This window comes from Prionailurus viverrinus, chromosome B4 (genome assembly GCF_022837055.1).
Source record: "Prionailurus viverrinus isolate Anna chromosome B4, UM_Priviv_1.0, whole genome shotgun sequence".
NCBI classification, from domain to species: domain Eukaryota; kingdom Metazoa; phylum Chordata; class Mammalia; order Carnivora; family Felidae; genus Prionailurus; species Prionailurus viverrinus.
Window position 1 is genome coordinate 46167687 of NC_062567.1, and position 25302 is coordinate 46192988.

Below are 25302 nucleotides of genomic sequence, written 5' to 3' on the forward strand. Positions count from 1 at the left end.
CTAATTCCAAGAAATGAATTAAACTGAATATATCTATACCTGTGGCTGAAGTCTGACATTCACATTTTTCTTTAGTTTAATTTTGTTCTATTTTCAATACCATCAAGAAAGCATTCACAGTATCTATTCAGATTATTAATTATTTTCAACTACTCTAATTTTCTCATAGTGTTTCTTCCACATAAAGTTAGGGTAAAAATTTCTAAGAAATATCTTGTTAGAAGAGCAAAGCATTTTTGTTTTTTTTAACAAATGTCCCAATAAAGTACCGACAGTATTATTTCATGGAAAAAGGTATACAGAATGTTGTATAACCTAATAAACACATAGATAACCTAGAATAGTCATTAATAAGAGTTTCTACATGGTTAAATAGAATCAATGATGAATTATGCTTTCAGGGATTATTGGATGAATTTTGATTATACTACAGTCTTAGCTGACTTTCTCTACTTTGTGTGAAACCTGACATTCTTCTAATTTAAAAGACTAGAAATCGGGATTAAATAAACTTCTAAGTGTAATAAATAATGGTGTGATATAAAAATGAAGTTCCAAACTTCAAATTCCTCTAAGTATTTGTTTACAAATAAGCTAGGAATGTGTGTATAGTATAAAAATAATTATATTACGATCATATGTTGTTATTACATCACAGGACATTCTCACTGTATAAGTAAATTACTATGGACTAATAAAAATAAATACAGCCCTATCCTTTATAAAGAGTTAAAATTTACATTTTATTTTTTAGGAATTATAACATTTTTTAATAAATGTCATGAAGATATATTTAAAAGATATTTCAATTATGAATTACAAACTATGAAAAAGTTAAAATCCCTCAAATCTGATAATTCAGTTTAAATTCCTTTGTAAACTAGTTAATATGCTAGTTCTTCTATCAGAGCCCTATTCTACTAAATATTGGCATAAAGGCAAAAAACAGTTAAGATAAATAATTCAAAGGGCATAACCACCAATGGAAAGAGAAAATATACTTTCCACAGAACACCTTTATTTAAATCAACTTCATTTTCCCTGTTGATATTTTCTCCCCTTTAAAAAACAAAACAAAACAAAACAAAACAAAACAAAACAAAACAAAACAAAAAGCCAATGATCTAAAGATGAATGGTACACCTACCACATCTCTGTCTATTCGGGCCGCCATCATCTCAGGCGTTTCTTCCTGCTCATGATACTGCCTTGGCTTCTCAACTAAAGAAAGGAAACCATTAAGTCTTTCCACCTGTTGCCTGAGCAGTATCAATATAGGTAATGGAACATGAAAAGAGTACCATTTACAAAAGAGAACACCTTCTTTAGATACAGAATCAAAATTGCTCGTCATCTATGAATGACATGCACTCTTGCTACCACTAAAAAAGAAGGACTTGGGCAGAGCTTTCAACTTTCACAATGCTGATTCACCCTGTAACTTCCCCGCTGTTCTCCCTTCTTCCTGACAGCTGCCTGTGGAACCAATCCTAACTTCTCATCCTATAATTCCTACAGAAGAAAACAAGTACCAACTCACATTTAAGCACCTACCCCTCAAAAACTGGCCAACTATTTCTAACGCAACAAACCTCCCAATTCTTACACATTCCAACACTTTGATTATAATAAAGCTTTGGGGGTTCTGACAGTAAAGTCCTTTTTAAAATTCTGACAGTAGGGGCACCTGGGTGGCTCAGTCAGCCAAGCTTCTGACTGCAGCTCAGGTCATGATCTCACCGTTCCTGAGTTCAAGCCCCACATCAGGATCTGTGCCGACAGCTCAGAGCCTGCAGCCTGTTTCAGATTCTGTGTCTCCCTCTCTGTCTCTACCCCTCCTCCACTTGTGCTCGCTCTCTCTCTCTCTCTCTCTGTCTCTCAAAAACAAACATTTAAAAAAAATTTTTTTTTTAATTTTTTTTTTCAACGTTTATTTATTTTTGGGACAGAGAGAGACAGAGCATGAACGGGGGAGGGGCAGAGAGAGAGGGAGACACAGAATCGGAAGCAGGCTCCAGGCTCTGAGCCATCAGCCCAGAGCCTGACGCGGGGCTCGAACTCACGGACCGCGAGATCGTGACCTGGCTGAAGTCGGACGCTTAACCGACTGCGCCACCCAGGCGCCCCTAAAAAAATTTTTTAAATAAAAAAATTCTGACAGTAAAGTGCTTTTTATTTATTTAAAAAAAATTGTTTTCAACGTTTATTTATTTTTGAGACAGAGAGAAACAGAGCATGAACAGGGGAGGGGCAGAGACAGAGGGAGACACAGAATCTTAAACAGGCTCCAGGCTCTGAGCTGTCAGCACAGAGACTGATGCGGGGCTTGAACTCACGGACCGTGAGATCGTGACCTGAGCCGAAGTCGGACGCTTAACCGACCAAGCCACCTAGGCGCCCCAGTAAAGTGCTTTTTAAAATGTCATTAAGCTTAAAACATGCAATGTTGGGCTCACTGACTTACACTTTAAAAGTACAAATGCCCTACAGGATTTGTAAATTAAATAATAGATATCTTAAGAGAACTCAAGATATTAAGTTAGCTCATTGAGCTAAAGCATGATGTTAATTGTAAGGTCATTATCATGATCTCCTTCCTGGTTAACACTACTACTAAACACAGATACTTCTACAAACATTTCACAGTATATGGAATAAAAAAACCCAAAAACTGTACAGATGAAACAGGAAAAATGTACCATCAATAATGGAAATGCAACTCATAATACATCATGACTCATGATATTCAATACAGAAAACTATAAAAAAATACTCAAAATTCTGTATCGCTATGCCTTTTTATGCCTAACTTTTCCCCAAAAAAGGAATAGGTACCCCCCCAAAAACACACAAAAGAAGAAATTACAGAGTCTTATGAAACTTAATTAGTGGCTGTAAAGTACTTTAAGATAATTAAAATTTACATTCATGAAATCTTGCCAGTTAAATGCTGTTTTGCATGGGTTAGCTACTTCCTTGGGTATTGTATACTACAGAAAGCAGCAAGTTGACCTTGAAATATAGCTAGTAGGAACTCCAGATAGGTCCCAAAATGTCACTTGGCAGGTGAGATAAGGGAGAGGTGCAATATCTTGCAGACTTTTTCATCACCTAGGACCCCTTCTGCCACTATTCTACAGAGACCACTTTGAGAAGCCATGGGTAAGGCTATGTCAAGGATTCAAAGGAGATTTTAGCCTGAGTCAGCCAGAACTTGCAGAGGGACCAAAAGATACTTCTTGCGGGGGGGTCACGGAAGCAGGGGGGCGTGCAGTGGATTTCCAACTAAAAACTGGCCTGGATCCAGACAGAACCTCACATGGGTAAGTGTTATGTTCTATTTGGTCTAGCAGAAAACTAGAAGTTCTGAAAACCGTTTCTTACTCTAATTTAAATAGATGAGAATGCGCAGCATATTTTAGACAAAACCTAATGAGAGCCCACAAACACCCCAGGAACAAATTTTCTCATTTCTGTAAATTATATTAGTTTTACAGATGTTTTTACAATTTTATTCAGAATATTTGTAAACTTAAGATGTCTTATCCTTCCTCAACTTCAAGGAAGACCATTTTGATCTCTCTCAAAACCTACATTTCTTCTGCCAAACAGCAGCAACAACAAAAGTACCATAAGAACAAAAAGTAAAAAACACTATAAACTCCTACCAGTTTTTTTAAACACAAAATTTTACCAAAAAAAAAAAGCATCAACAGAAATTTACCTTATAAATTTCTAAAATCAGAAATTGTTATAAAAGTTAAAGTAAGTAATTCTGCTACTTCACGTTTGATAAATGGATGTTTCAAAGATTTCTTTCTTTCATCTGTTTGGTAGCTGGGCTTATGTGTAAATCTCTAAAAATAACTTCAAGGATACCAAAAAACAAAACAAAGCAAAACAAAACACTAAATAAAATGGAAAGCATTTCAGAAATAAAATGAACTCCATTTGGCAAAAGTGAGACCAACCACACATTATGTGTACTACACTGCAAGAGATACTGTTAGAGGCGTTACTTGCTTTCAGATTCACAGCAACCCATGAATTATTATCCCCATTTTACAAGTGAGATTGAAGCACAGAGAGATACTGTCCAAGGTCACACAGTAGATCCTGGTCTTATTCCAGAGTCTAACTTGCAACTCATCAGATTCAAAATAAAGCCCAGTGTCACTCATTTTGGCCACCAAGTTCTATTGTTTACCTACCCTGCTAGATATCCTGTATGAATAATGCTTTATTAGATAAAGGATAAGTGATTTAAGAAGTCTATTGAACTGTGAGGCAAAAGAGTGAAGCTTCATCAAATTCAAACTTGCTGGATCACAATTATTAACCCTTATAATGAAGACACTGGACCCAACAACATATCATAAGGCATTATCGGTCATAACAATCTCATATTTGGCAAGAAACATTCTGACATGTAAAATGTTACACTATGTTCTATGCTGTGATTTGTCTTTTAAAAAGAATACCAAGGTAAAATGATGGTGCCCACAAGGGTCCCTTTGACAAACCTAGCCAGATGGAGAATGCCTTTTACTCTTGTCCTAATACTACCCTGATATCCTTTTCATGAAAGCACAACACTTTTTCCAAATAGGAAAGATAATAATAATGGAAAGAATTCTGAAGTATAGTCTTTAAAAACAAACAAACTGGTAGACTCTTGTTTGGTATATATCATGTTACCATCTTTTTGTTAGCTGAGTCAAACTTCCCATCTTTGACTGCATTTAAAAAAAAAAAAAAAAGGGACCGTAATCCTAACACCATATTTATTTAAATGACTGGCCTGAACTCTCGTATACAATAGTCTTAAAGTGTCCAAGGCTTAAATTTCTTTTCTAAGTTTTGTTTCAATTAAAAAAGCTAACCTCAGGCTTTAGCTCAGAAATCAGCATCAGAATTTGAAAGCAAGAACTATGTCACAACCCATAATAAATGTTCAAGAAGTAGCAGTTCCTAGAAACACTCACAGTCCCCCTGGTCAGCTGCCCACGCAGACCAGGCTGCCACCCGACTTCTAACATCCACCTGGGTAACAGTCCCAGGGGGCACTGGGGCAGGAGCTCTTGGTGGAGGCGGTATACCAGGGTCTGCTTTTGAAATCATCCTAAAAAAGACAAAAAAAAAAAAAAAGAATTTTTTACCATCTTACTTTCTATCAATTCTCTCAGTTTATGGTATTAGTTCTTCAACCTTATTAGTTCTTCAACCTTCTACCTCTACCTTGTTCAAGAGGTAGAACAATAAGGGTTTCCTAACCATTTCATATTATATATATTTACAAATGTACATCAAATACAAAAACATAGGAACATTTTAATTCACTGATCACTAGGTTTAATTTTTTTTTCCTGTGTCTCCTGTGATTTGGAAAGGCTGTGAACTAACTATATTCCTCACATCTATTTGTACTCCCTTAGGCTGACCTTCCCTTAAATTGTCACTCATCAGTCCTGACTCTCTTGGACAACACACGTGAGAGAGAAGCCTTCTCAGAGAAAGACCAGAAACGTGGAGGGAAAATGTGCACACATAAACCCATAAACTGACAAACTCAGAAGAGCAAATGAGTTGAAATCACAGGTTGTAATCTCTAAAATATACCTTCACTGAAGGCAATCTTTCTAAATCTTTAGAGCAAAAAACAAAACAAAAAACCACAAATGAAAAAACTTTTCTAACAAACAAAACAATTCTACCCCTCAATCCCTTTTAATGATTTTACCTCAGGGCTTCGGGCCGCCTCTTCTGTTTCCCTCCTTTACTGTCACTGATTGCACTTTCAATGTCTTCACTAATGAGGTTTGCCTGCAATGAAAGACAGGAGGTCATAGATTTTTCTTGTCTTGATATGTAGGTTCAAACAACAACAAAAAAAGGGATTATGTTTCCTGTCTGAATCAGTAAGTGTCTTGACACAAAAGAAGTGTTTTCTTTTTTTTAACCGTGCTTTCCAAACATGACTCTTGTGGTTTTTTGATGGTGAACTTTATAATGGCCAAATTTATTTATTTATTTTGTTTATTTATTTTGAGAGAGAATGCAAGTGGGGGAGGGGCAGAGAGAAAGGGAGAGAGAGAATCCCAAGTAGGCTCCACTCTGTCAGCGCAGAGCTCGACACAGGGCTCAACCCCACGAACTGTGAGATTATGACCTGAGCCAAAATCAAGGGTCGGACGCTTAACCAACTGAGCCACCCCGGCGCCCCAAAGACAAAATTTAAAACGGGAAGAAATTTTTAAAGATTATCTAGTCCAGATTCCATTAGTTTAGACACAAGTTATCCTCGCATAAAGGCAAAGAGGAGAGGGATTTGCATGTGCTGGAAGTATAGGTATATGCAGAAAGTATAACTGGGGGAAAATCTCTGCCTAAGGAGAAATGAAGGAAATAGAAGTGAATGCGTGAGGAACAGAGCTCCTTTCCCATTCTCATCCTCAGGCTCCAGTGGGTGCCTATTAACCTACTGCAACATATCACTCAGACCCAGCAGATACTCTCAGTTTAGAACAAATACACTATCATCATGTATAAACATGTATAAACATAGTATAAACATACTAGGTTGTATCCTTTTGTATCCTATTTTGTCATTTCAGATAAAAGTTAACTTTCTCCAAATAATTAACTTCTCTAATACTCTCCCAACAAGAATATCTGATTGGGTTTTCTTGAGAAACAAGGTAAGATTAGTAGCAAAGAATTTTATTTATGGCCAGTGATTATTACTGCATATTAGATTCTTGCTAGGATGTACTCATCTTCTATTTTTTATTCCTGCTGGTTCTCTGTAACTATGTATGTTTTTCTCAAATATGTATGTTGTATATTCTTTTACCATAAGCACAGATAATCACAAAATTTTAGAGCTGAAAGGAAATTTAAAGATTATCTAATATGTTCTCCTTGTTTTATAATTAGTGAAACTGAAGAATACTCATGATAGCTTGGCCAAGGTCACATTCCTAAATAATTGTGAGGGCTAATGCACCCTAGTTCAGTGTTACTGCCATAAGAATATCTTACTTTCAGGAAGATATAATAAACATCCTGTCAAAGGCTCTCTATTACGCAGGATGTTAAATAAAACTGAAGATGCCTTATGAGCAATTAAACACCAACAAAATGGGCAATCTGGAAGAAATGGGCAAATTCCTAGAAACATATACACTACCAAAATTGAAACACGAAGAAATAGAAAATTTGAACAGACCCATAACCAGTAAAGAAATCAAAATAGTAATCAAAAATCTCCCCCCAAAACAAGAGTCCAGGGCCAGATGGCCTTCCAGGGGAATTCTACCAAACATTTAAAGAAGAGTTAACACCTGTTTTCTTGAAGCTATTCCAAAAAAATAGAAATGGAAGGAAAACTTCCAAACACTTTCTATAAAGCCAGCATTACCTTAATTCCAAAACCAGACAAAGAGCCCACTAAAAAGGAAAACTATAGACCAATTTCCCTGATGAACATGGATGCAAAAATCCTCAACAAGATACCACCAACTGGATCCAGCAATACATTAAAAAATTATTCATCACAACCAAGTAAGATTTATACCTGGAATGCAGAGCTGGTTTAATATCTGCAAAACAACCAATGTGATACGTCACATCAATAAAAGAAAGGACAAGAACCACATGATCCTGTCAATAGATGCAGAGAAAGCATCTGACAAAGTACAGCATCCTTTATTGATAAAAACCCTCAAGAAAGTAGGGACAGAAGGATCATACCTCAAGACAATAAAAGCCATATATGAAAGACCCACCACTAGTATCATCCTCAATGGAAAAAAAACTGAGAGCTTTCCCCCTAAAGTCAGGAACAAGACAGGGATGTCCACTCTTGCCACTGTTATTCAACATACTATTGGAAGCCTTAGCCTCAGCAATCAGACAACACAAAGAAATAAAAGGCATCAAAATCGGCCAGGAGGAGGTCAAACTTTCACTCTTCACAGATGACATGATACTCTATATGGAAAACTCAAAAGATTCCACCAAAAAACTGCTAGAACTGACCTATGAATTCACCAAAGTTGCAGGATATAAAAATCAATGCACAGAAACCGGTTGCATTCCTACACACCAATAGTGAAGCAACAGAAAGAGAAATCAAGGAATTGATCCCATTTACAATTGCAGCAAAAACCTAAAATACCTAGGAATAAATCTAACCAAAGAGATGAAAAATTTAAACACTGAAAACTATAGAAAGCTTATGAAAGAAAGTGAACAAGACACCAAAAAATGGAAAAATATTCCATGCTCCTGGACAGTTAGAACAAATATTGTTAAAATGCCAATACTACCCAAAGCAATCTACATATTCAATGCAATACCCATCAAAATAACGCAAGCATTCTTCACAGAGCTAGAACAAACAATCCTAAAATGTGTATGGAACTAGAAAAGACCCAGAATAGCACCAAAGCATGAAGCATCACAATCCTGGACTTCAAGCTGTATTACAAAGCTGTAATCATCAAGACAGTATGGTACTGGCACAAAAGCAGACACTCAGATCAATGGAACAGAATAGAGAACACACAAATGGACCCACAAACGTACGGCCAACTAATCTTTGACAAAGCAGGAAAGAATATCCAAAGGAATAAAGCTGGTGTCTTCAGCAAATGGTGCTGGGAAAACTGAACAACGACATGCAGAAAAATGAACCTGGACCACTGTCTTACACCATACACAAAAATAAACTCAAAATGGATGAAAGACCTCAACGTAAGACAGGAAGCCATCAAAATCCTCAAAAAGAAAGCAGGCAAAAACCTCTTTGACCTCGGCTGCAACAACTTCTTACTCAACACGTCTCTGGAGGCAAGGGAAACAAAAGCAAAAATGAACTATTGGGACATCATCAAAATAAAAGGCTTCTGCACAGCTAAGGAAACAATCAGCAAAACTAAAAGGCAACTGACAGAATGGGAGATGTTTGCAAACAACAGATCAGAAAAAGGGTTAGTATCCAAAATCTATAAAGAACTTATCAAACTCAACACCCCAAAAAACAAAGAATTCAGTGAAGAAATGAACAAAATACATGAATAGACCCTTCTCCAAAGAAGACATCCAGATGGCCAACTGATACATGAAAAAATGCTCAACATCACTCATCATCAGGGAAATACAAATCAAAACTACAATGAGATACCACCTCACACCCGTCAGAATGGCCAACATTAACAACTCAGGCAACAACAGATGTTGGCGAGGATGTGGAGAAAGAGGATCTCTTTTGCACTGCTGGTGGGAATGCAAACAGGTGCAGCCACTCCGGAAAACAGTATGGAGGTTCCTCAAAAAATTAAAAATAGAACTACCCTATGACTCAGCATTGGCACTACTAGGTATTTATCGAAGGGATACAGGTATGCTGTTTTGAAAGGGCACAGGCACCCCAATATTTAAAGCAGCACTATTGACAATAGCCAAAATATGGAAAGAGCCCAAATGTCCATCGATAGATGAATGGATACAGAAGATGTGGTATATATATACAATGGAGTTATTACTCAGCCATCAAAAAGAATGAAATCTTGCCATTTGCAACTACATGGATGGAACTAGAGGGTATTATGCTAAGCGAAATTTGTCAGAGAAAGACATATCATATGACTTCACTCATATGAGGACTTTAAGATACAAAACAGATTAACATAAGGGAAGGGAAGCAAAAATAATATAAAAACAGGGAGGAGGACAAAATATAAGAGACTCTTAAATACAGAGAATAAACAGAGGGTTGCTGGAGGGGTTGTGGGAGGGGGAATGGGCTAAATGTGTAAGGGGCATTAAGGAATCTACTCCTGATATCATTGTTGCACTATATGCTAACTAACTTGGATGTAAATTTAAAAAATTAATAAATTATTGGAGCACCCAGGTGGTTTAGTTGGTTAAGCGTCTGACTTCAGCTCAGGTCATGATCTCACAGTCAGTGAGTTCAAGTCCCGCATCGGGCTCTGTGCTGACAGCTCAGAGCCTGGAGCCTGCTTCAGATTCTGTGTCTCCCTCTCTCTCTGCTCCTCCCCCACTCGTGCTCTGTCTCTCTCTGTCTCAAAAAGGTGAATAATTGTTAATTAATTAATAATTAATTAATTTAAAAAACTGAAGATGCCCAGGAACCCTGAATTTCCTACGAGGGGGGGACTATCATATTTCTTTTTGGGGAGGGGATATCATATTTCTAAGAAAAATTTTACTACAGAAGTGGGCAGAAGCATTGTTTAAAATCCTCTAATAAAGAAACTTGAAAAAAATAAAAAGAAACTTTATAACTCAAAAGTGATGTTGCAACATGACCCATATAAAAGAAACCACATCATACTTCATTGTGTTTATATTTTCAATGTCTCAAGGAAAAAATGGCCTCATGGAGAATATGGCACTAATGAGTAAAAACATATAGCTGCATATATGGTACTTGAGCTTTTAGTTACATAAAACAATAATTCAGTAAATGTTTCAGACTCCTCAATACTACCATCCCCTATCAGATAAAATAAGTCCTTTATCCTCAGAATTGAAATTCAGAAACTCTACTCAGCACAGTAACTATTAGTTTCAGGGTAAGTTTTAAAACACTGAGGCAAAAAAATAAAAAATAAAAAAATAAAAAATAAAAAATAAAACACTGAGGCAAACACCAGATTTAACATGTCTTTTAGCTTAGTCCTCTGTTTTCAAAATATTTTAATTTTATTTCATTATAATTTCATTTTTCCAGAGAAAATATACACTTTCATACTAATTTCATACTTAACAAATCTAACCTTGCACATTTTTTTTGTTTATTTATTTTGAGAGAGAGGGAGAGAGGGAAGGGCAGAGACAGAGGGAGAGAGAGAATCCCAAGCAGGCTCTGTGCTGTCAGTGCAGAGCCTGATGCAGGGCTTGAACTCACAAACAGTGAAATCGTGACCTGAGCTGAAATGAAGAATAGGAAACTTAACCAACGGAACCACCGAGGTGCCCCTAACCTTGCAAAATTCTTAATGCCCTTTATGACTTTCAAAAGGTACTATATAAAAGTTTGATGAACATCACATATGTAATCTACCTAATGCCACAGTTCAAGTAAGGTTTTTAGAAAGTCATCTAAACATAAATTAAAAAAAAAGAAAATTATAAAATATCCTGATGACAGTCTAATTTATCTATCATGTCAAAAAATACAGAAAAGATCAAGTGACACTTTATGCTAATCTCCCAGCACTTGTTTATAAGATAAAAATTACCTGTATGTTTTATAATATAAAATCAAAGTGATAAATCACTGCCTTGACAAAGCACCAATCAACTCAACCCAAAATGATTTCCCTTTTGGAGAAATAAACTCATGAAATAAAGATACCAAGGTTCATGATAATTTCTAATGTCCAACAAAGCACTGCAAGCTATAATCATTTGAAAATTACAGTGTACTTTGAAATACAAATCTTAAGGATATAGCATGTTTTTACAGGTAACTGTGCTTAACCACTTTCACATTACCACTTGGGGATTACATATCTTGAGCAATTAGTCAAGACACATAATTAAAATTAACTTTATATCATGGGAAGTGTCTAAGTGTTTCATCGCAATAATCCATGTTTAGTGCAGAATAAAATAAGATGATATGATTACTTACTGTCCATGAAGTATGATTCTTGAAGAATCAATTTTTAATTATAAGTCCAAGTAACTCAATGAAGAATTTAATATATTATCTATGCCTGCTTTTTTTTAATAAGTAGAATGCATCTTCTTTCTTTCTCTTTCTTTCTTTCTTTCTCTCTCTCTCTCTCTACCTCTCTCTCTCTCTCTCTTTTCTTTCTTTCTTTCTTTCTTTCTTTCTTTCTTTCTTTCTTTCTTTCTTTCTTTCTTTCTTTTTATACCACTCTATCTCCTCTTTATTTCCTGGAAGCCCTCAGGAACATACTCAGGTATTTGTTTTCCTTACAAAATCCTAAGAAACTAAAAATCCACCAGTCATATGACTGCAGTAGATAATCCAAAAGCTGTCAGAACATCTACTCAGAGGGGAAAAAAAATACACCATTCATTTACCTTAATCTCATCACATTGGAAAAGATGAAGATCTGGCTTGTTCTGAGTTGGCTCTTTGCACACCAGGGCAAGAACTGAATCATAGTTACAGGAATGCATCACAGCTTGGCAGTGCTGGATTGTGTTTAAAGGAAAATTCTCTAGTTCATTCTATAAACAAAGTAAAAACTTGTCTTAATTTTTATCGTATAAATATAATCGATTCCACAAAGACCTCTTGGCACTGTACACATCAGTTTTAAAGTGTGTAAATCATACTGACAGTGAATACAAGTAAACACCTAGGATGGAGAGGATGAGTAGATACAAGGTGACAGCAGAAAACAAGGTGGGGCCAGGTGAGTGGGAGAAAAAGCAACAAAAAGGAAATATTTAGCAGAGGAATGCAGTTATCTTCTTAATAAACAGAAGAAATGCTGAACTTAGTAATATTGACTTCCTTAGGTTATGGAGTGGAGATGATGCCTTTAAGAGAAAAAGAAGTAAACTGAGGCCTCTTTCCAAGATTATTCCCCATCTTACATGGTATTTTTTCCCCTCTGGCTATATAGTGTCAGAATTTTTTTTTTTATTTGAACATTGAACAGTAATACTCAGTCATACACAGAAGTCTATTTTCTGTGATCATAAATGTGGGGCTACAAATAATACATCATTTGTACATTTTTATTTCAATGAATCTCTCAGATGAAAAGATTAAAAATATCTATATTTATTTATTCCAGCCCAAAATATCAAACAGCTGGGACAAAAGGATCTCATTAAAAACATATATTCTTCAAAGTGATTAAGATGTTCGGTAGTATAAAAGTGAATACTCTTTAACCTATAAATAGCCCACTAAATAAAATACTGATAGATTAAATAATTATTTCTTAAACAAATGAACTTTCTGTTCACAATCAGAATTCTGAATTTCATGAGATGAATTTAAAGTGTCTATTGTTAGACTAATGCCTTTATACAAATAGTAAGTGGGTCATGATGGGAGAAACAGTGATTTTTTTAAGCAAAGAAAATACAATATCCCCGATAAATATAAATTAATAAAAGTAAAAATAAAAAGCATCAACTTTTATTACAGGCGGCACATATATACATATATCACACCATAGATTCATTCTAAATTCTGATTCCCTGACATCCAGTGAAGGCAAAACAAGAAATACTGGCTCATCAGAATAAAATGCAATTTCTCAGAGTACCAGGGAAATAACAAATTTTCTTTCTTTGCAAAGGTTAATTAAATAATATCCCTTCCCTAGAATTACTTGAAACCACGAGGATCGGAGAGGCACTCAGTTGCTATTTTCTCACAGGGTACGATGGATGTGACTGGTGAAAGAAAGGGCAAATTGTACTCCAAGTCCCATCAGACAGAATACGCTAAAATGATTACAACAGTTGTATTCTTTACCTTCGCAACTCAAGTGCTTCTGAAATGATGGGGCTCAGAAGAGTGCTGTTTCAGGAGCTCCAGCATCTTACCCGCCAGCCTAGTGCGAAATAAAGGTGCCTGCTACATGGCTGGGGAGAAGTGAATACGTACACACAGACACACCTCGTCATCCCAGGTCACTCATTTCCTGGCATATGGTTTGGCCTAGCAAGTAATTGATAGATGTCATAAAGGCCCAGTGGGGGCCTTGCTTCAGTGCTCTGAACTGTTTTTGTCACTTCCTTCATCTCATCGTTTGTGGTTTAAATAAAACAATAGAACAGGCATCCCCGATCTTTAGTTTCAGGAACTGATTTTTTTGTGCATGATGTGTATGCAGTATTATATTTCTTCTTTCAAATCACTGACAAAATATTTTATTTTATCCAACTTTCATCCACTTTTATACAGTATGACCTGCTTGTAAATGTAAATACCTGTGGAACTTTCTTACAAGTAAAATAGTCCAAATTTTACAAACTTACCTTTGATTCTAAGTCAATCAGGCTCACAGCTCTGTCATCCACTTGAAGAATCATATCTTGAGTCCACACTTTGCCCTTGGCATCAAGCAATTTCAGCTTCCTTATTCCATCATCCACAGTTATCATTGCATCTTTCCGATCCAGAACAAAGGTAGTCAAGTGCTTATGATTGACAAAAAGGAAAAATATATATAATGCTCACAGTCTCTTAGTACACGTTTTCCAAAAGAAAGCAATGGTAACCTCATTGAAGTCGGTGAGTAGAGTGGTGAGGAACCAACACAAAGCACCTACAACTTCATGGCTATCTTACTGAGGTAATAAAGTGAAGCCAGGTTTTGTTGAATAGAGGCAACAGTGCCTTGAGTCATAAAATACCTAAATCTGCTTAATACTGAGCCATGTCAAGCTACATAAACATAACATAAATTCCAAACAGCTTAAATAACATTCTCTTAAAACCCAATCCCTCCCATTTTATTTCATTTTGGTTACTTAAGTGCTGAATACCAGCAGGGAAGCTACACTGCAGGTGGAAAACTACAGACGTTGATAAATGAGAGAAGTAGTTGACTACTACTATAACAACTGTCAAAGTCTTCATTGAACTGAAACAAAATTTTAAAGTTTATTTATTTTTGAGAGAGAGAGAGAGAGAGAGAAGAAGAAGAAGAAGAAGGAGGTGGAGGCGGAGGTGGAGGAGGAGGAGAAAGGAAGGGAGGGAGGGAGGGAGGGAGGGAGAGAGAGAGAGAGAGGGAGGGAGGGAGGGAGGGGCAGAGACAGAGGGAGAGAGAATCCCAAGCAGGCTCCAGGCTGTCAGCACAGAGCTTGATGCAAGGCTAGATCCCACGAACTGTGAAATCATGACCTGAGCCGAGATTGAGAGTAGAAGACTTAACCAACTGAGCCACTCACACATGCCCTTAAATAAAATTTTAAATCTAATTAAGCATGCTTGCTATGGGTAGAAAACTGAAAATAAGAGCAATTTAAAATTTACTCCCTACTTAAATATTTTCTATTACAAACAAAAGTCACTAAATAGATTCCACTCAAGAGCAAATATAGCTTAACAGATAACAACACAGGAAACTAATAAGAAACCACTGTTTAAATAGGACTACTAATGACTTTAGGTAAAATTAAAAATAAAACCAAACCACTCCGTGAAACCATCAAAGGCATAAGTTCAAGATTCTATAATATAAAATAGAAGCCTTTGTCCTGTTTTTAACCAAAACAAGGCTGGCAATAACAAATGAGTAGTTATTTTAATTTACTCTCTATGAAAATAGACCCCAGACTAACAAGATACTTTGATATTTTACATCTAAATTTTGCAAAACTCTAAAAGAAAAAAGGTGAACACAATTCATAGTACATCATAGGAATACAATAAAACATAATTCTGATTTTACTACCAAATTTGTATGTCCCTCAAGGTTCATTCTACATTTTAGCAAACATCAAAACATCTTACCTCAACACGGTATTGGGATGTGTCGGACACGCTGCTGACACTGTCCCGGGCATAACTCTTCCTTTGCTCTGAAAGCAAAGTTGAAAAAGCCATTATGTACCCACTAAGAGGCTAAAGTTTGTGTACCAGGGCCTTGTGGCCATCTCTAAAACCAGTCTAGCTCACGTATAAGTATAGCAGCTGACAAGTCACTGTTGTGTGGTGTATCTGAAAACACTCATTATTCACATTAAATGAATAAGCCACCAGAAAGCTTATTTAAAAAGAGTTATTTAATTAAGGGCTTTATTAATCAGATACCTACTCTTTGGCAAAAAAAAGATGAAAACTGGCTTATAACTCTCATTTTTTAATGTGTTGAGAACACAACAGAATTGCAAATACTGTCACAGATACTGTATTCTGTGAGTTAGACTGTATTATCAAAATAATGGCCACGACAAAGAACATCTCCTTTCACAACATCCAAACTATGGAGAGTGTCAGAGGAGATTCAAAACATGACTCAATCATACCGAGTGCCATTAAACTTTAACAGTCTCCACACAGCTACAGAACAAACAAACATGATGCTCAAAACTGTAGATATCAGCTGTTAGAAAATACAAGAAAGTCAGGTGGAAAGTCACCACACCACACTATTTAAAAAGCAAAAATAAACCTTTATTTTCTTTTGTATAATGCTGCAAAACCAAAATAAAATATAAAATATTTTATACATGTTACTTTCTAATCAAGGAACTTGCTTATTTGTAAATTCAGAGTTGCCCTATTTTTCCTAAAGCAGAATGCTATAATGAAAAAGAACCCTAAGTAGGAACCAGGAGATTATTGACTCTAGCTTTGGCTCCGTCACTAAGCAGGACACTAAATTTGAGCAAGGTGCTTAGCTCTGGACCTCAGCACTCTTATTGTAAAATAAAAGGGTTAAATAAGATCAAACCTCAAAACTCCTGCAGTACTAATATCTACACACACGCACACACTCACGCACGCACGCACATGCACACACACACACGCACACACCCCTTAACTTTCCTGATATCCAATTGTTTTTCTTTTTTTTAAAAAAAAATTTTTTTTTCAACGTTTATTTATTTTTGGGACAGAGAGAGACAGAGCATGAACGGGGGAGGGGCAGAGAGAGAGGGAGACACAGAATTGGAAACAGGCTCCAGGCTCTGAGCCATCAGCCCAGAGCCTGACGCGGGGCTCGAACTCACGGACCGCGAGATCGTGACCTGGCTGAAGTCGGACGCTCAACCGACTGCGCCACCCAGGCGCCCCCCAATTGTTTTTCAAATATAAATATGTTTCCTTCAGTTGATATGAAACCTCTAGATCTTCCTACAACTTCAGAGGTTGAAAAGTTCTGCTGAACATGAACTCAAACCAAGTACAAAATATAAAGCACATATACAGATCAAGAATGTTAACAGAATTTTTTAAAACTTTGATAAATTCTTATTTCACAATATATATGAAAGTAATTATCTTTTCATTTATATTTATCTGAAACTGAGATGAAAAATACCTATGTCCTTTATATTACATCAGTCTGATATTATTCTGATATACTCTATTTTTGTTTTTGCAGCATTAAAGTTACTTAATAGAAACAGACACACTACAAAATTCAGTATCTGCTACCTTTCTTTTTTTGTTTGGATGATGACCTGAAGAAGTATGATCCATCCGTTCCTACCAAAACAATGTGATCAAAAAGAAAGATCTGGTTTCACCGTAAATTTTCTACTCCAATATACAAAACATAACCTTCACTTACATGACTATAGTCTACTTATCAAGAAAAGAAACAACCATGATTCTTCTGATTCTTAGCTAAGAATTAATCAAGGTGAGATATTAACAAATAGATAACTGTTCTCAGGAGAACCACTGAAATACAATATGTAACTGAGGGACATTTCTGACAAAAGCACTTTTAGAAATAATTACTATTTCTTTTTTTTAACTAAAAAATGTTTTTTAATGTTTATTTATTTTTGAGAGACACAGAGACAGTATGAGCAGGGAGGGGCAGAGAGAAAGGGAGACAGAATCCGAAGCAGGCTCCAGGCTCTGAGCTGGAGGCTCAGTTCCAGGCTCCAGCACAGAGCTCGATGTGGGGTTCGAACCCACAAACCGTGAGATCATGACCTGAGCCAAAGTTGGACGCTTAACCAACTGCGCCACCCAGGTGCCCCAGAAATAATTACTATTTCTAAATAGTGTTGTATGTTAAGTGATGAATCATGGGAATCTACCCCCCAAACCAAGAGCACATTGTATACACTGTATGTTAGCCAACTTGACAATAAATTATATTAAAGAAAGAAAGAAAGAAAGAAAGAATCACTATTTCAGAATCACTAGTTTATCATTTTCTAGCACAACTCTCTATGGCAGACTCAGAACATGAAGGTGGTTCTGTTTCCTGTGGTCTGACCTAGAGCAAAAGAAATGGCAATGGTTGCCATGGTATCCAGTTGTGATATGGCAACCCCAGGACATTCAAATGCTTCACTGAGTCTTTCAGATGAGTGAAGCCCAATGGCGTGTTTTGTAATTCAAGTTTCTCATTATGAAGTAGTAAGAATTTGTTCTCCCTAATTTTCTAATATAGTTTTTTAATCCCATAGAAGCTTATTTTATAAGTACAATAGAAAAACACTGACTATTCGATGATATTTGTAAAAACAAAAACAAAAACAAAAACAAAAACATGACATTAACTGATCACTCTGATTGCCTGGAAGATAGATGTTATTTCGAATATTCCACATGAAAAATCCATTTTAGAAATTCTTAAACTGCTTTCTCTCCAATGCTACACAATAAATAAGATGTATGTGTTATAAGAAATTACCTTTTAAAGACCCTAAACATATATAAATGCCACGAAACGGATTTATAAACAAACTAGTAGTTCCAATGATTTAAGCCAATGAATAAATAAAGGTTAATATTAACATTTTAATAGGAAATTCTGAAAGAAGGTTCCTAAGAGGCAATTATGGTACATTTCTTTTTTTATGAGAATCATATGTACTCTCAAAAACAGTCGTAAATAGTAATCATGCTCCTAAGCTGAAAATCTCACCAAAAGCCTTAAAAAAGTATGAGAAGTCTAAATAAAGTCTCAATGATACTCCAGACAAAGCCTCTAATGATGTTCCCCACTTTAATAGTGGTTTTCATCCCTGGCTGCACACTAGAATGAACTTTGAAAAATAATGCCTTGCTAGAGATTCTAACGTAGCTGGTCTAGGGTGCAATTTGGGCACTGGGATTTATAAATGGCAATTCTAATGGACAGCCAAGATTGTTCCAAAATCTGTACAAAGGCCAACTCATCCACTACATGTTACCTCTTTAGGTTGAAAACTTTTCTTTCCTAATTAAGAGTGTAAAGCACGGCCAAATAGTACATTAAATAATAACTGAATAAATCTGGCAGCAGAGTTTTAGGTTTCTCATATATAGGCTGCTCAACTCCCAATATAAAAGCCTCAGTTTCTGTCTCCTTAACTTTCTCAATCTGAGTCAATTAAAGCTAGGAATAAACTACTTGATTGTAGTACCAATGGTTGTGGTTTTACTGCTTTTCTCACTTGCTTTTACACTGCAGAACAGAACATACAAACCCACAGAAACAGAATTAGGTGAATTCAGTGACCAACGATAAAAATTCTTTACAGGCTTTTTTTTTTAGCATTATTGAGTTGATATGTTTTTACAGATTTTTTTAGCATTATCAAGCTATTATGTGATAATCAACTTGCAGATCAGGAACATTAAATTCAGGTTTCATAAGACATTGAGTGATTAGGATATATTAATATAGGTTCATCAATAGTAACAAACGCACCACTCTGGTGGGGGCTGTTGACAGTGGAGGGCTATGCATATGCGGGATGATAGATAGGAAATCTCTGTATCTTCCACTCAATTTTGCTATGAGCCTAAAACTACAAGTCTCAATTAAAAAAAAAAAAAACAGGTAGATTTCATTTAACTCTTCAATTAGTACAATGGCAACTATAACAACATGCAAGTCTGAATATTTAAATGCAATTCCCTTTTGTCTGTATTGCTGTTTATATACACAGCAAAATTTATAAGAGCTAATATCCAGAAAATTTTATTTTCTTTTTCCAAAAATAAAGCATATCTTAGAAAGTAAGGATTTTGCAATTAAAAAGAAAAAAAATGTAACATAAAAGCAGCTGCTGAGTGGGGCGCCTGGGTGGCTCAGTCGGTTAAGCATCCGACTTTGGGTCAGGTCATGATCTCACGGTTTGTGGGTTCGAGCCCCACGGTGCGCTCTGTGCTGACAGCCTGGAGCCTGCTTCAGATTCTGCGTCTCCCTCTCTCTCTGTCCCTTCCCCTACTCGCGTTCTGTCCATCTCTTTCAAAAATAAACATTTAAAAAAAGTAACTAAAAACAAAACAAAAAGGTCATTTTCATAAAACTGCATTATTTAAGAATGAATTTTCCTGGTTTGTCCCATGAGGAGAAAAGAAGTTTAAAATTTTCAGATAAGGTGAAGCACCAGAACACTCTACGGAACTGAATTTTGACTCTTAAGTGCCCAACTTCCTGATAATATATAATCATGAGCCATGTGCTTCATAAGAATTAAAAGAAAATCGTTCTTAAAAAAGAATATTTAAACGTTTTCTCCAAGTAAAATACACACTGTAAGTGATGCATGTGGAGAAAAGAGAAATCGGCTTTAATTCGTGAATGCCACCTGAATGTGTAAGAGATTGCTTGGGCTTCAATTGTGACAGTTACACAAAGAGACTAACTCCTAGAAAGGGACAGGAAGAGAAGAAAGATAGGTACAAAAAGTAAAACATGTGGGGTATATATCTATTAAGACAAGTGCTATATTCAGAAATCTTGCTATGAGAAAGAGAAGGCAAGTGCTATGCAAAGATACAGAAAAGTTTGCAGTAAAGTCAATTATACAGAAGCCATACGCTTTACAGACTACTTACATTCAATTCTTACTAGTACCTCCTGGAAAAGAAAAAAGAAAAATAGGAAAAACACAAATATATTTTCCTGCTTGCTATCTTTGCAAAAAAGTTCACACTGAAGGCTAGAATGAGACTTAAGAGGGTGCCCGTCTATCATACTTATCCAGTACTACTTGGACTCCAACAATACAAATCTTAAAATTACTATAAATGTTGGTAATGACAACAAAATATTGCTAACTGATGATTCTGTGAAACTTGAGTTTTTCTGGATAGAGGATGACTTTAAATACCTGATTATTATAAATGGCTATATTACAAATTCAGCAATATCTAACTTAAAGAGAAGTTACTTTTCTAGGAAGTTCAGCTATTCAGAACACAGCAGAGCCCACACTTAAAGAAGTCCTCTGAAGGGCGGAGAAATGTCACGACGTCGACACATCGAAACTTGCACATTTTAATATGTAGACTTTAACAAGACTCTCAACTCCCCACTCAGAATCTACTTACTCTACTAAAGATATTCTATCTAGCTGATCAGCCCATACATATCAGAAGCAATGTTAGAAGAAGGCACGTTAACAACAGGGAAAAGTGACGGGTATGGGACACAGACGCACAGAAAAGGCAGCCACAGATATTCAAAACAGAAACGATTTTGAATGATTTGGCGTAAAGGTAAAGAATAGAGCTTCTGAACACACGACAGTACACAAGCTAGTGTGCATTGATGACCCTCCGAATCATCGATAAGAGATTACAGGCACCACACCCTGATAGAAGGGAATGTTTAATATATTTTACAAGTACATCCCTTAAAAATGATATTAAATTTTAGTGCTTAAAGACTTTGACAAGCAGGCTAACTACAAACTGTACATATCTACAAAATTTTCAATTCCCTGACAACACTAGCCAAATGAAATGTTACCGTCATGCAGTATGTGGAGGAGAATGAAATTAATATTTATTTTCTGTTTATTTATGTTGTCAGGGACTTTAGTGATGCAGAGCTTCTCACATACTGGCTCTGAAATTTCTTATAATGAAGAAATGGCAAAACAGGGATATTACACTGCAGTATATTTTAACTACTTTCCTTGAATAAAATTACACATATCCAAAAGAATCAAAATTTATCATCATAATTCTATAATTGACAATACACTTACAGGATTTATAAAAAATATTTCTGGTAATATCTAGAATATAAGCTTAAAAAATATGATGAAGATTACCACTTGATCCTGTCCAAGTTTCACTGTAATTACATACCGTATGTATGACATCAAAACATCAAATTTGAGGGCCTTGATTAATCTGAGCACCCAGGACAAAAAATAACTCTCCTACATTCCCCCTCAATGCCATGACAGACTCGTTACTTCTGTTTTCTCATATAAACTTATTACCACAATATTATTATCATTTCTATTTTATAGATGAAGAAACGGGGGCCAACAGGTAAAATCACCTGCTCAAACTGGCAGTGCTTTGGCAGAAATGCCATGATTCAGCCCCAAACTGCTTGGCCTCCAAAACCCATGATGCCTCTCTTGAGACAGAAGTTCCTGAGTTACTGAACCAGTCTAGGAGGCACATTATGGTGTCAGATCTGAAAAGTGTTCTCATGAGAAAGACAAGCTGCATGAAACTCTAGATGCAGTATCTAACCTGTGGCCGGTGTATGAAAAACAACAGTCATTACTGTAAGACTCATGTTCCAGTGCACTAAATAGTATCGTCACATCCCAAAGAAGTTCGTGTACCATCCACAAAAGAAATGAACTCTTGATTTACTCAACTGGTTTAATCATTGTGAAAAGAAAAATTGTTAAGAAAATGCATACATTGTGACAAACTACATTACAAACCTCTCCTTTACCACCTCCCATTAAAAAAAAAAAAAGTTGAAACTGGGAGGCTAACCATTCTATATTAACTAACTACAGCTGGAACTCCAACTTATTTACTGAAAAAGATTGTTCAAAATCTGAACATATTTCTTCCCTGTCATTCATTCCATTCATTCCATGGGCATTGGACTTAGAGCCCCTTTTGGGAGGGAGGGGTGAGGATTAGATACCAGGAGGAATGAAACATCATCTGTAACTTCAAGAAACTTAAAACCTGCTTACTTCTAAGCCAAACACATTTGCTAAGTCTTCTTTCTTCTTTGACTCTTGGATTTCCTCCATTCTTTCCCTCTCTTTATGTCCTCTGTTTTACCTATACACTGTTCATTTTTGTCACACTACACAAAGTTGTCACATTTTCTCACAATCAAGATTTTTAAAGTTATGTGACTTTGACAATCACCTCACCTTAGAAAGGAGCCTCAGCTTTCTCTATATGTAAAACACAGAAATTCTTGATTCACAGAAATTCACTGATTAAACCTGAAGATTTTCAATCCCCAGATCTACACTTTTATGAAGGTGCTCCTAACACAAAATAAACATTAAAATTTGAGGTGAATTCCACTTTTTTATCCCTTATCCCTTTCTTAGCTGAGAACAGACTTTTGGATCTACAGTATTTGTGAGATGATCAATAATACTCTTTCTCCTTAACAAGTCTCAAGGCTATTGTTTAGATGTCTGACTTAACCTGTTTCCATCCATACTCATCATATCCATTCTCAATACTGCTATGAGAGTGACCCAAGACAACAGAACTATTTTTCCTCTGACTAAAAAACTTCAGTGACTAGTCATTCCCCATAAACAATGCTCAACTTCCTTAGTATGATTGTTCCTACTGTGGCCCATGTTTATTTTTCTAATCTTATTTCCCAATGTAACACCTTGCACCCTCCAGTTAAGACCAAACTGTTTGCAGTTCATACATTCATGACATTCATTCTGCCAGTATTTTACTGAGCGCAAATTATACATCAGCCCCTGTGCTATGCTTAGGGAATCCCAAAGTAAACAAGGCAGATATGGCCCAATTTCACAGAACTTACAGTCGAGTTTATAAAGGACTCATACTGCTGTTTATGGTACCCTCCAGCCTCCCAAACACCTGGAGCATACTACTTACATTTCAGACTTTAGCTCAAGGCTCAAGTCTTCTATGAAATCTCTTCTGACTACTGCCCCTACCCATGTAGAAGAAGTGACCACCCTCACTGCACCTCACACGCTGCCATCCAAGCTTATTTAGCTCTTTATTATAATGATGCATTTACTAACCTAACCTCACCAAAATAATGCATAATGAATATGTGTCTTATTCATCTTTGGAATGACTGAATGGTCATGGAAACAGACACTATGAAGACCTTGGCCTGGCTCACAGAAGTACCTAGACTACCTACCTAGAAATAAAAGACTGAAGGAATTCATTATTTTATTTTTGCAAAAACCAAAAAGGCAAAAAAACCCTTCTTTTTCAGTTCTTTCAAGTCATTGTCTAGACTGCAAGTCCCTTAAAGCCAAGAACCATATATTACTAGCTCTGTTCTGAGCACATATTAATTATAAAATACATATTTGTTGAATATATTCTCTGGATCTACTATTCACAACTACTAGGACATAATACTGTTCTTATTCTTTATTGTACAATAATAAAAGCCCAGACAGACCCTGTGAAAACAATGCATTCCTAAACACATGTAGTATATGTCAGGAGTCTTCAATTTCTTCTTAGTAATGACTTCTATTTTATACCTAAGTTAAAAAATATATTATTTACATATGAGACAATCTAGAGAGGACAAGGGAAGTTAAAAGAGAATCAGGGAGAAAGCCTGCTGGTTTTGTAGTGCAGAGAGAAATAATGTAAGGACTGTTCCTCATACTATAGTGCTACCCAAAAGTTCAAGAGCTATAAGGAAGAAGTCCTGTCAACTGTCAGCCTACAATCAAATGGATCAGTCATGAAGATCAACAATCATATCACAAATAATTGGCCAGGAAATCCACCTAAGGCACTGATGCCATATAAAAGACTCCTTAGAAAACACTATAATACATTTTGCCTGTGGCTTTAAATTATATGACAGTAAGCAGAAGTCACAGCTTTAGTAGCTTTTATAAAAACTCTTTTTTAAACAATCCTAATCTCTCACTACTTCACTCCAATTAATATAAATGAGGCATGGATCCAAATTATAACTTCGAAAACCTCGTTTGTGAAATGTGGTTGGAAATAGAATTATACCTCACCAAATAAACAAACATACCATAGAGGGCCTTTGCACTTGTTCTTGAACCGTGTTCTCTGTCCATTTGGGAAAAGGTGGGTGATGATCCGTAGCCACTGTAATAAAAAATGGTCATGGTGCAGGGTTAAAGTCCAAAGTAAGCAATAAAAATTCAAAACGACAAATAAAAATTCCAAGGTACCATAATCACCGTGAGTTTTTTAAAAACATATAGAGTTAATGATACCTAGGCGTCAAAATGAGCCAGATCCTGCCCTGGTCAAGAAACAGAACATGAATGACACTACCCTGATGCAGACTGAGGTAGATGTAAATTATAGCCATGTCTTAAACTTGAAGGCAGAACCTTAGCCAAGAAGATTCAATAAGGTTGAAACTATCTTAGAAGAGTTTAAGAGTGCCATACTAAATCGAGTTGTGAGCAGCGATCCAGTTATAAAAAGTACTAAATGACTCAATTTATAATGGAACAGACATTATTTTCATAAAAATTTAAAATGCAAAATAACACTTCATCATTAAATTTGACCAGCTTTGCCCTATTTCTAGCCTCCTGTTACTAATATGTTAGGTGAAGTAAACATATTATTTGAATTTTTAAAATTCATTCAGTAAACATTTATTAAACCCTAAAATCTAGAAGAAT

General features: G+C 36.0%; 1 protein-coding gene across 4 annotated transcripts in view; it reads right to left on the bottom strand.

The window, feature by feature from the left end:
• The window catches only part of EPS8 (epidermal growth factor receptor pathway substrate 8), a 193140-nt gene that overhangs the window by 44795 nt on the left and 123043 nt on the right, over nucleotides 1-25302 (bottom strand). For all 4 annotated transcript variants that reach the window (XM_047866638.1, XM_047866635.1, XM_047866636.1 and 1 more), the window contains 7 exons: nucleotides 24675-24751; nucleotides 15491-15558; nucleotides 14011-14172; nucleotides 12088-12237; nucleotides 5741-5823; nucleotides 4986-5122; nucleotides 1148-1221 (listed from right to left, as the gene is read on the bottom strand). In XM_047866638.1, the coding sequence (XP_047722594.1) occupies nucleotides 1148-1221; nucleotides 4986-5122; nucleotides 5741-5823; nucleotides 12088-12237; nucleotides 14011-14172; nucleotides 15491-15558; nucleotides 24675-24751 (751 nt within the window). The remainder of the gene's footprint in view (nucleotides 1-1147; nucleotides 1222-4985; nucleotides 5123-5740; nucleotides 5824-12087; nucleotides 12238-14010; nucleotides 14173-15490; nucleotides 15559-24674; nucleotides 24752-25302) is intronic.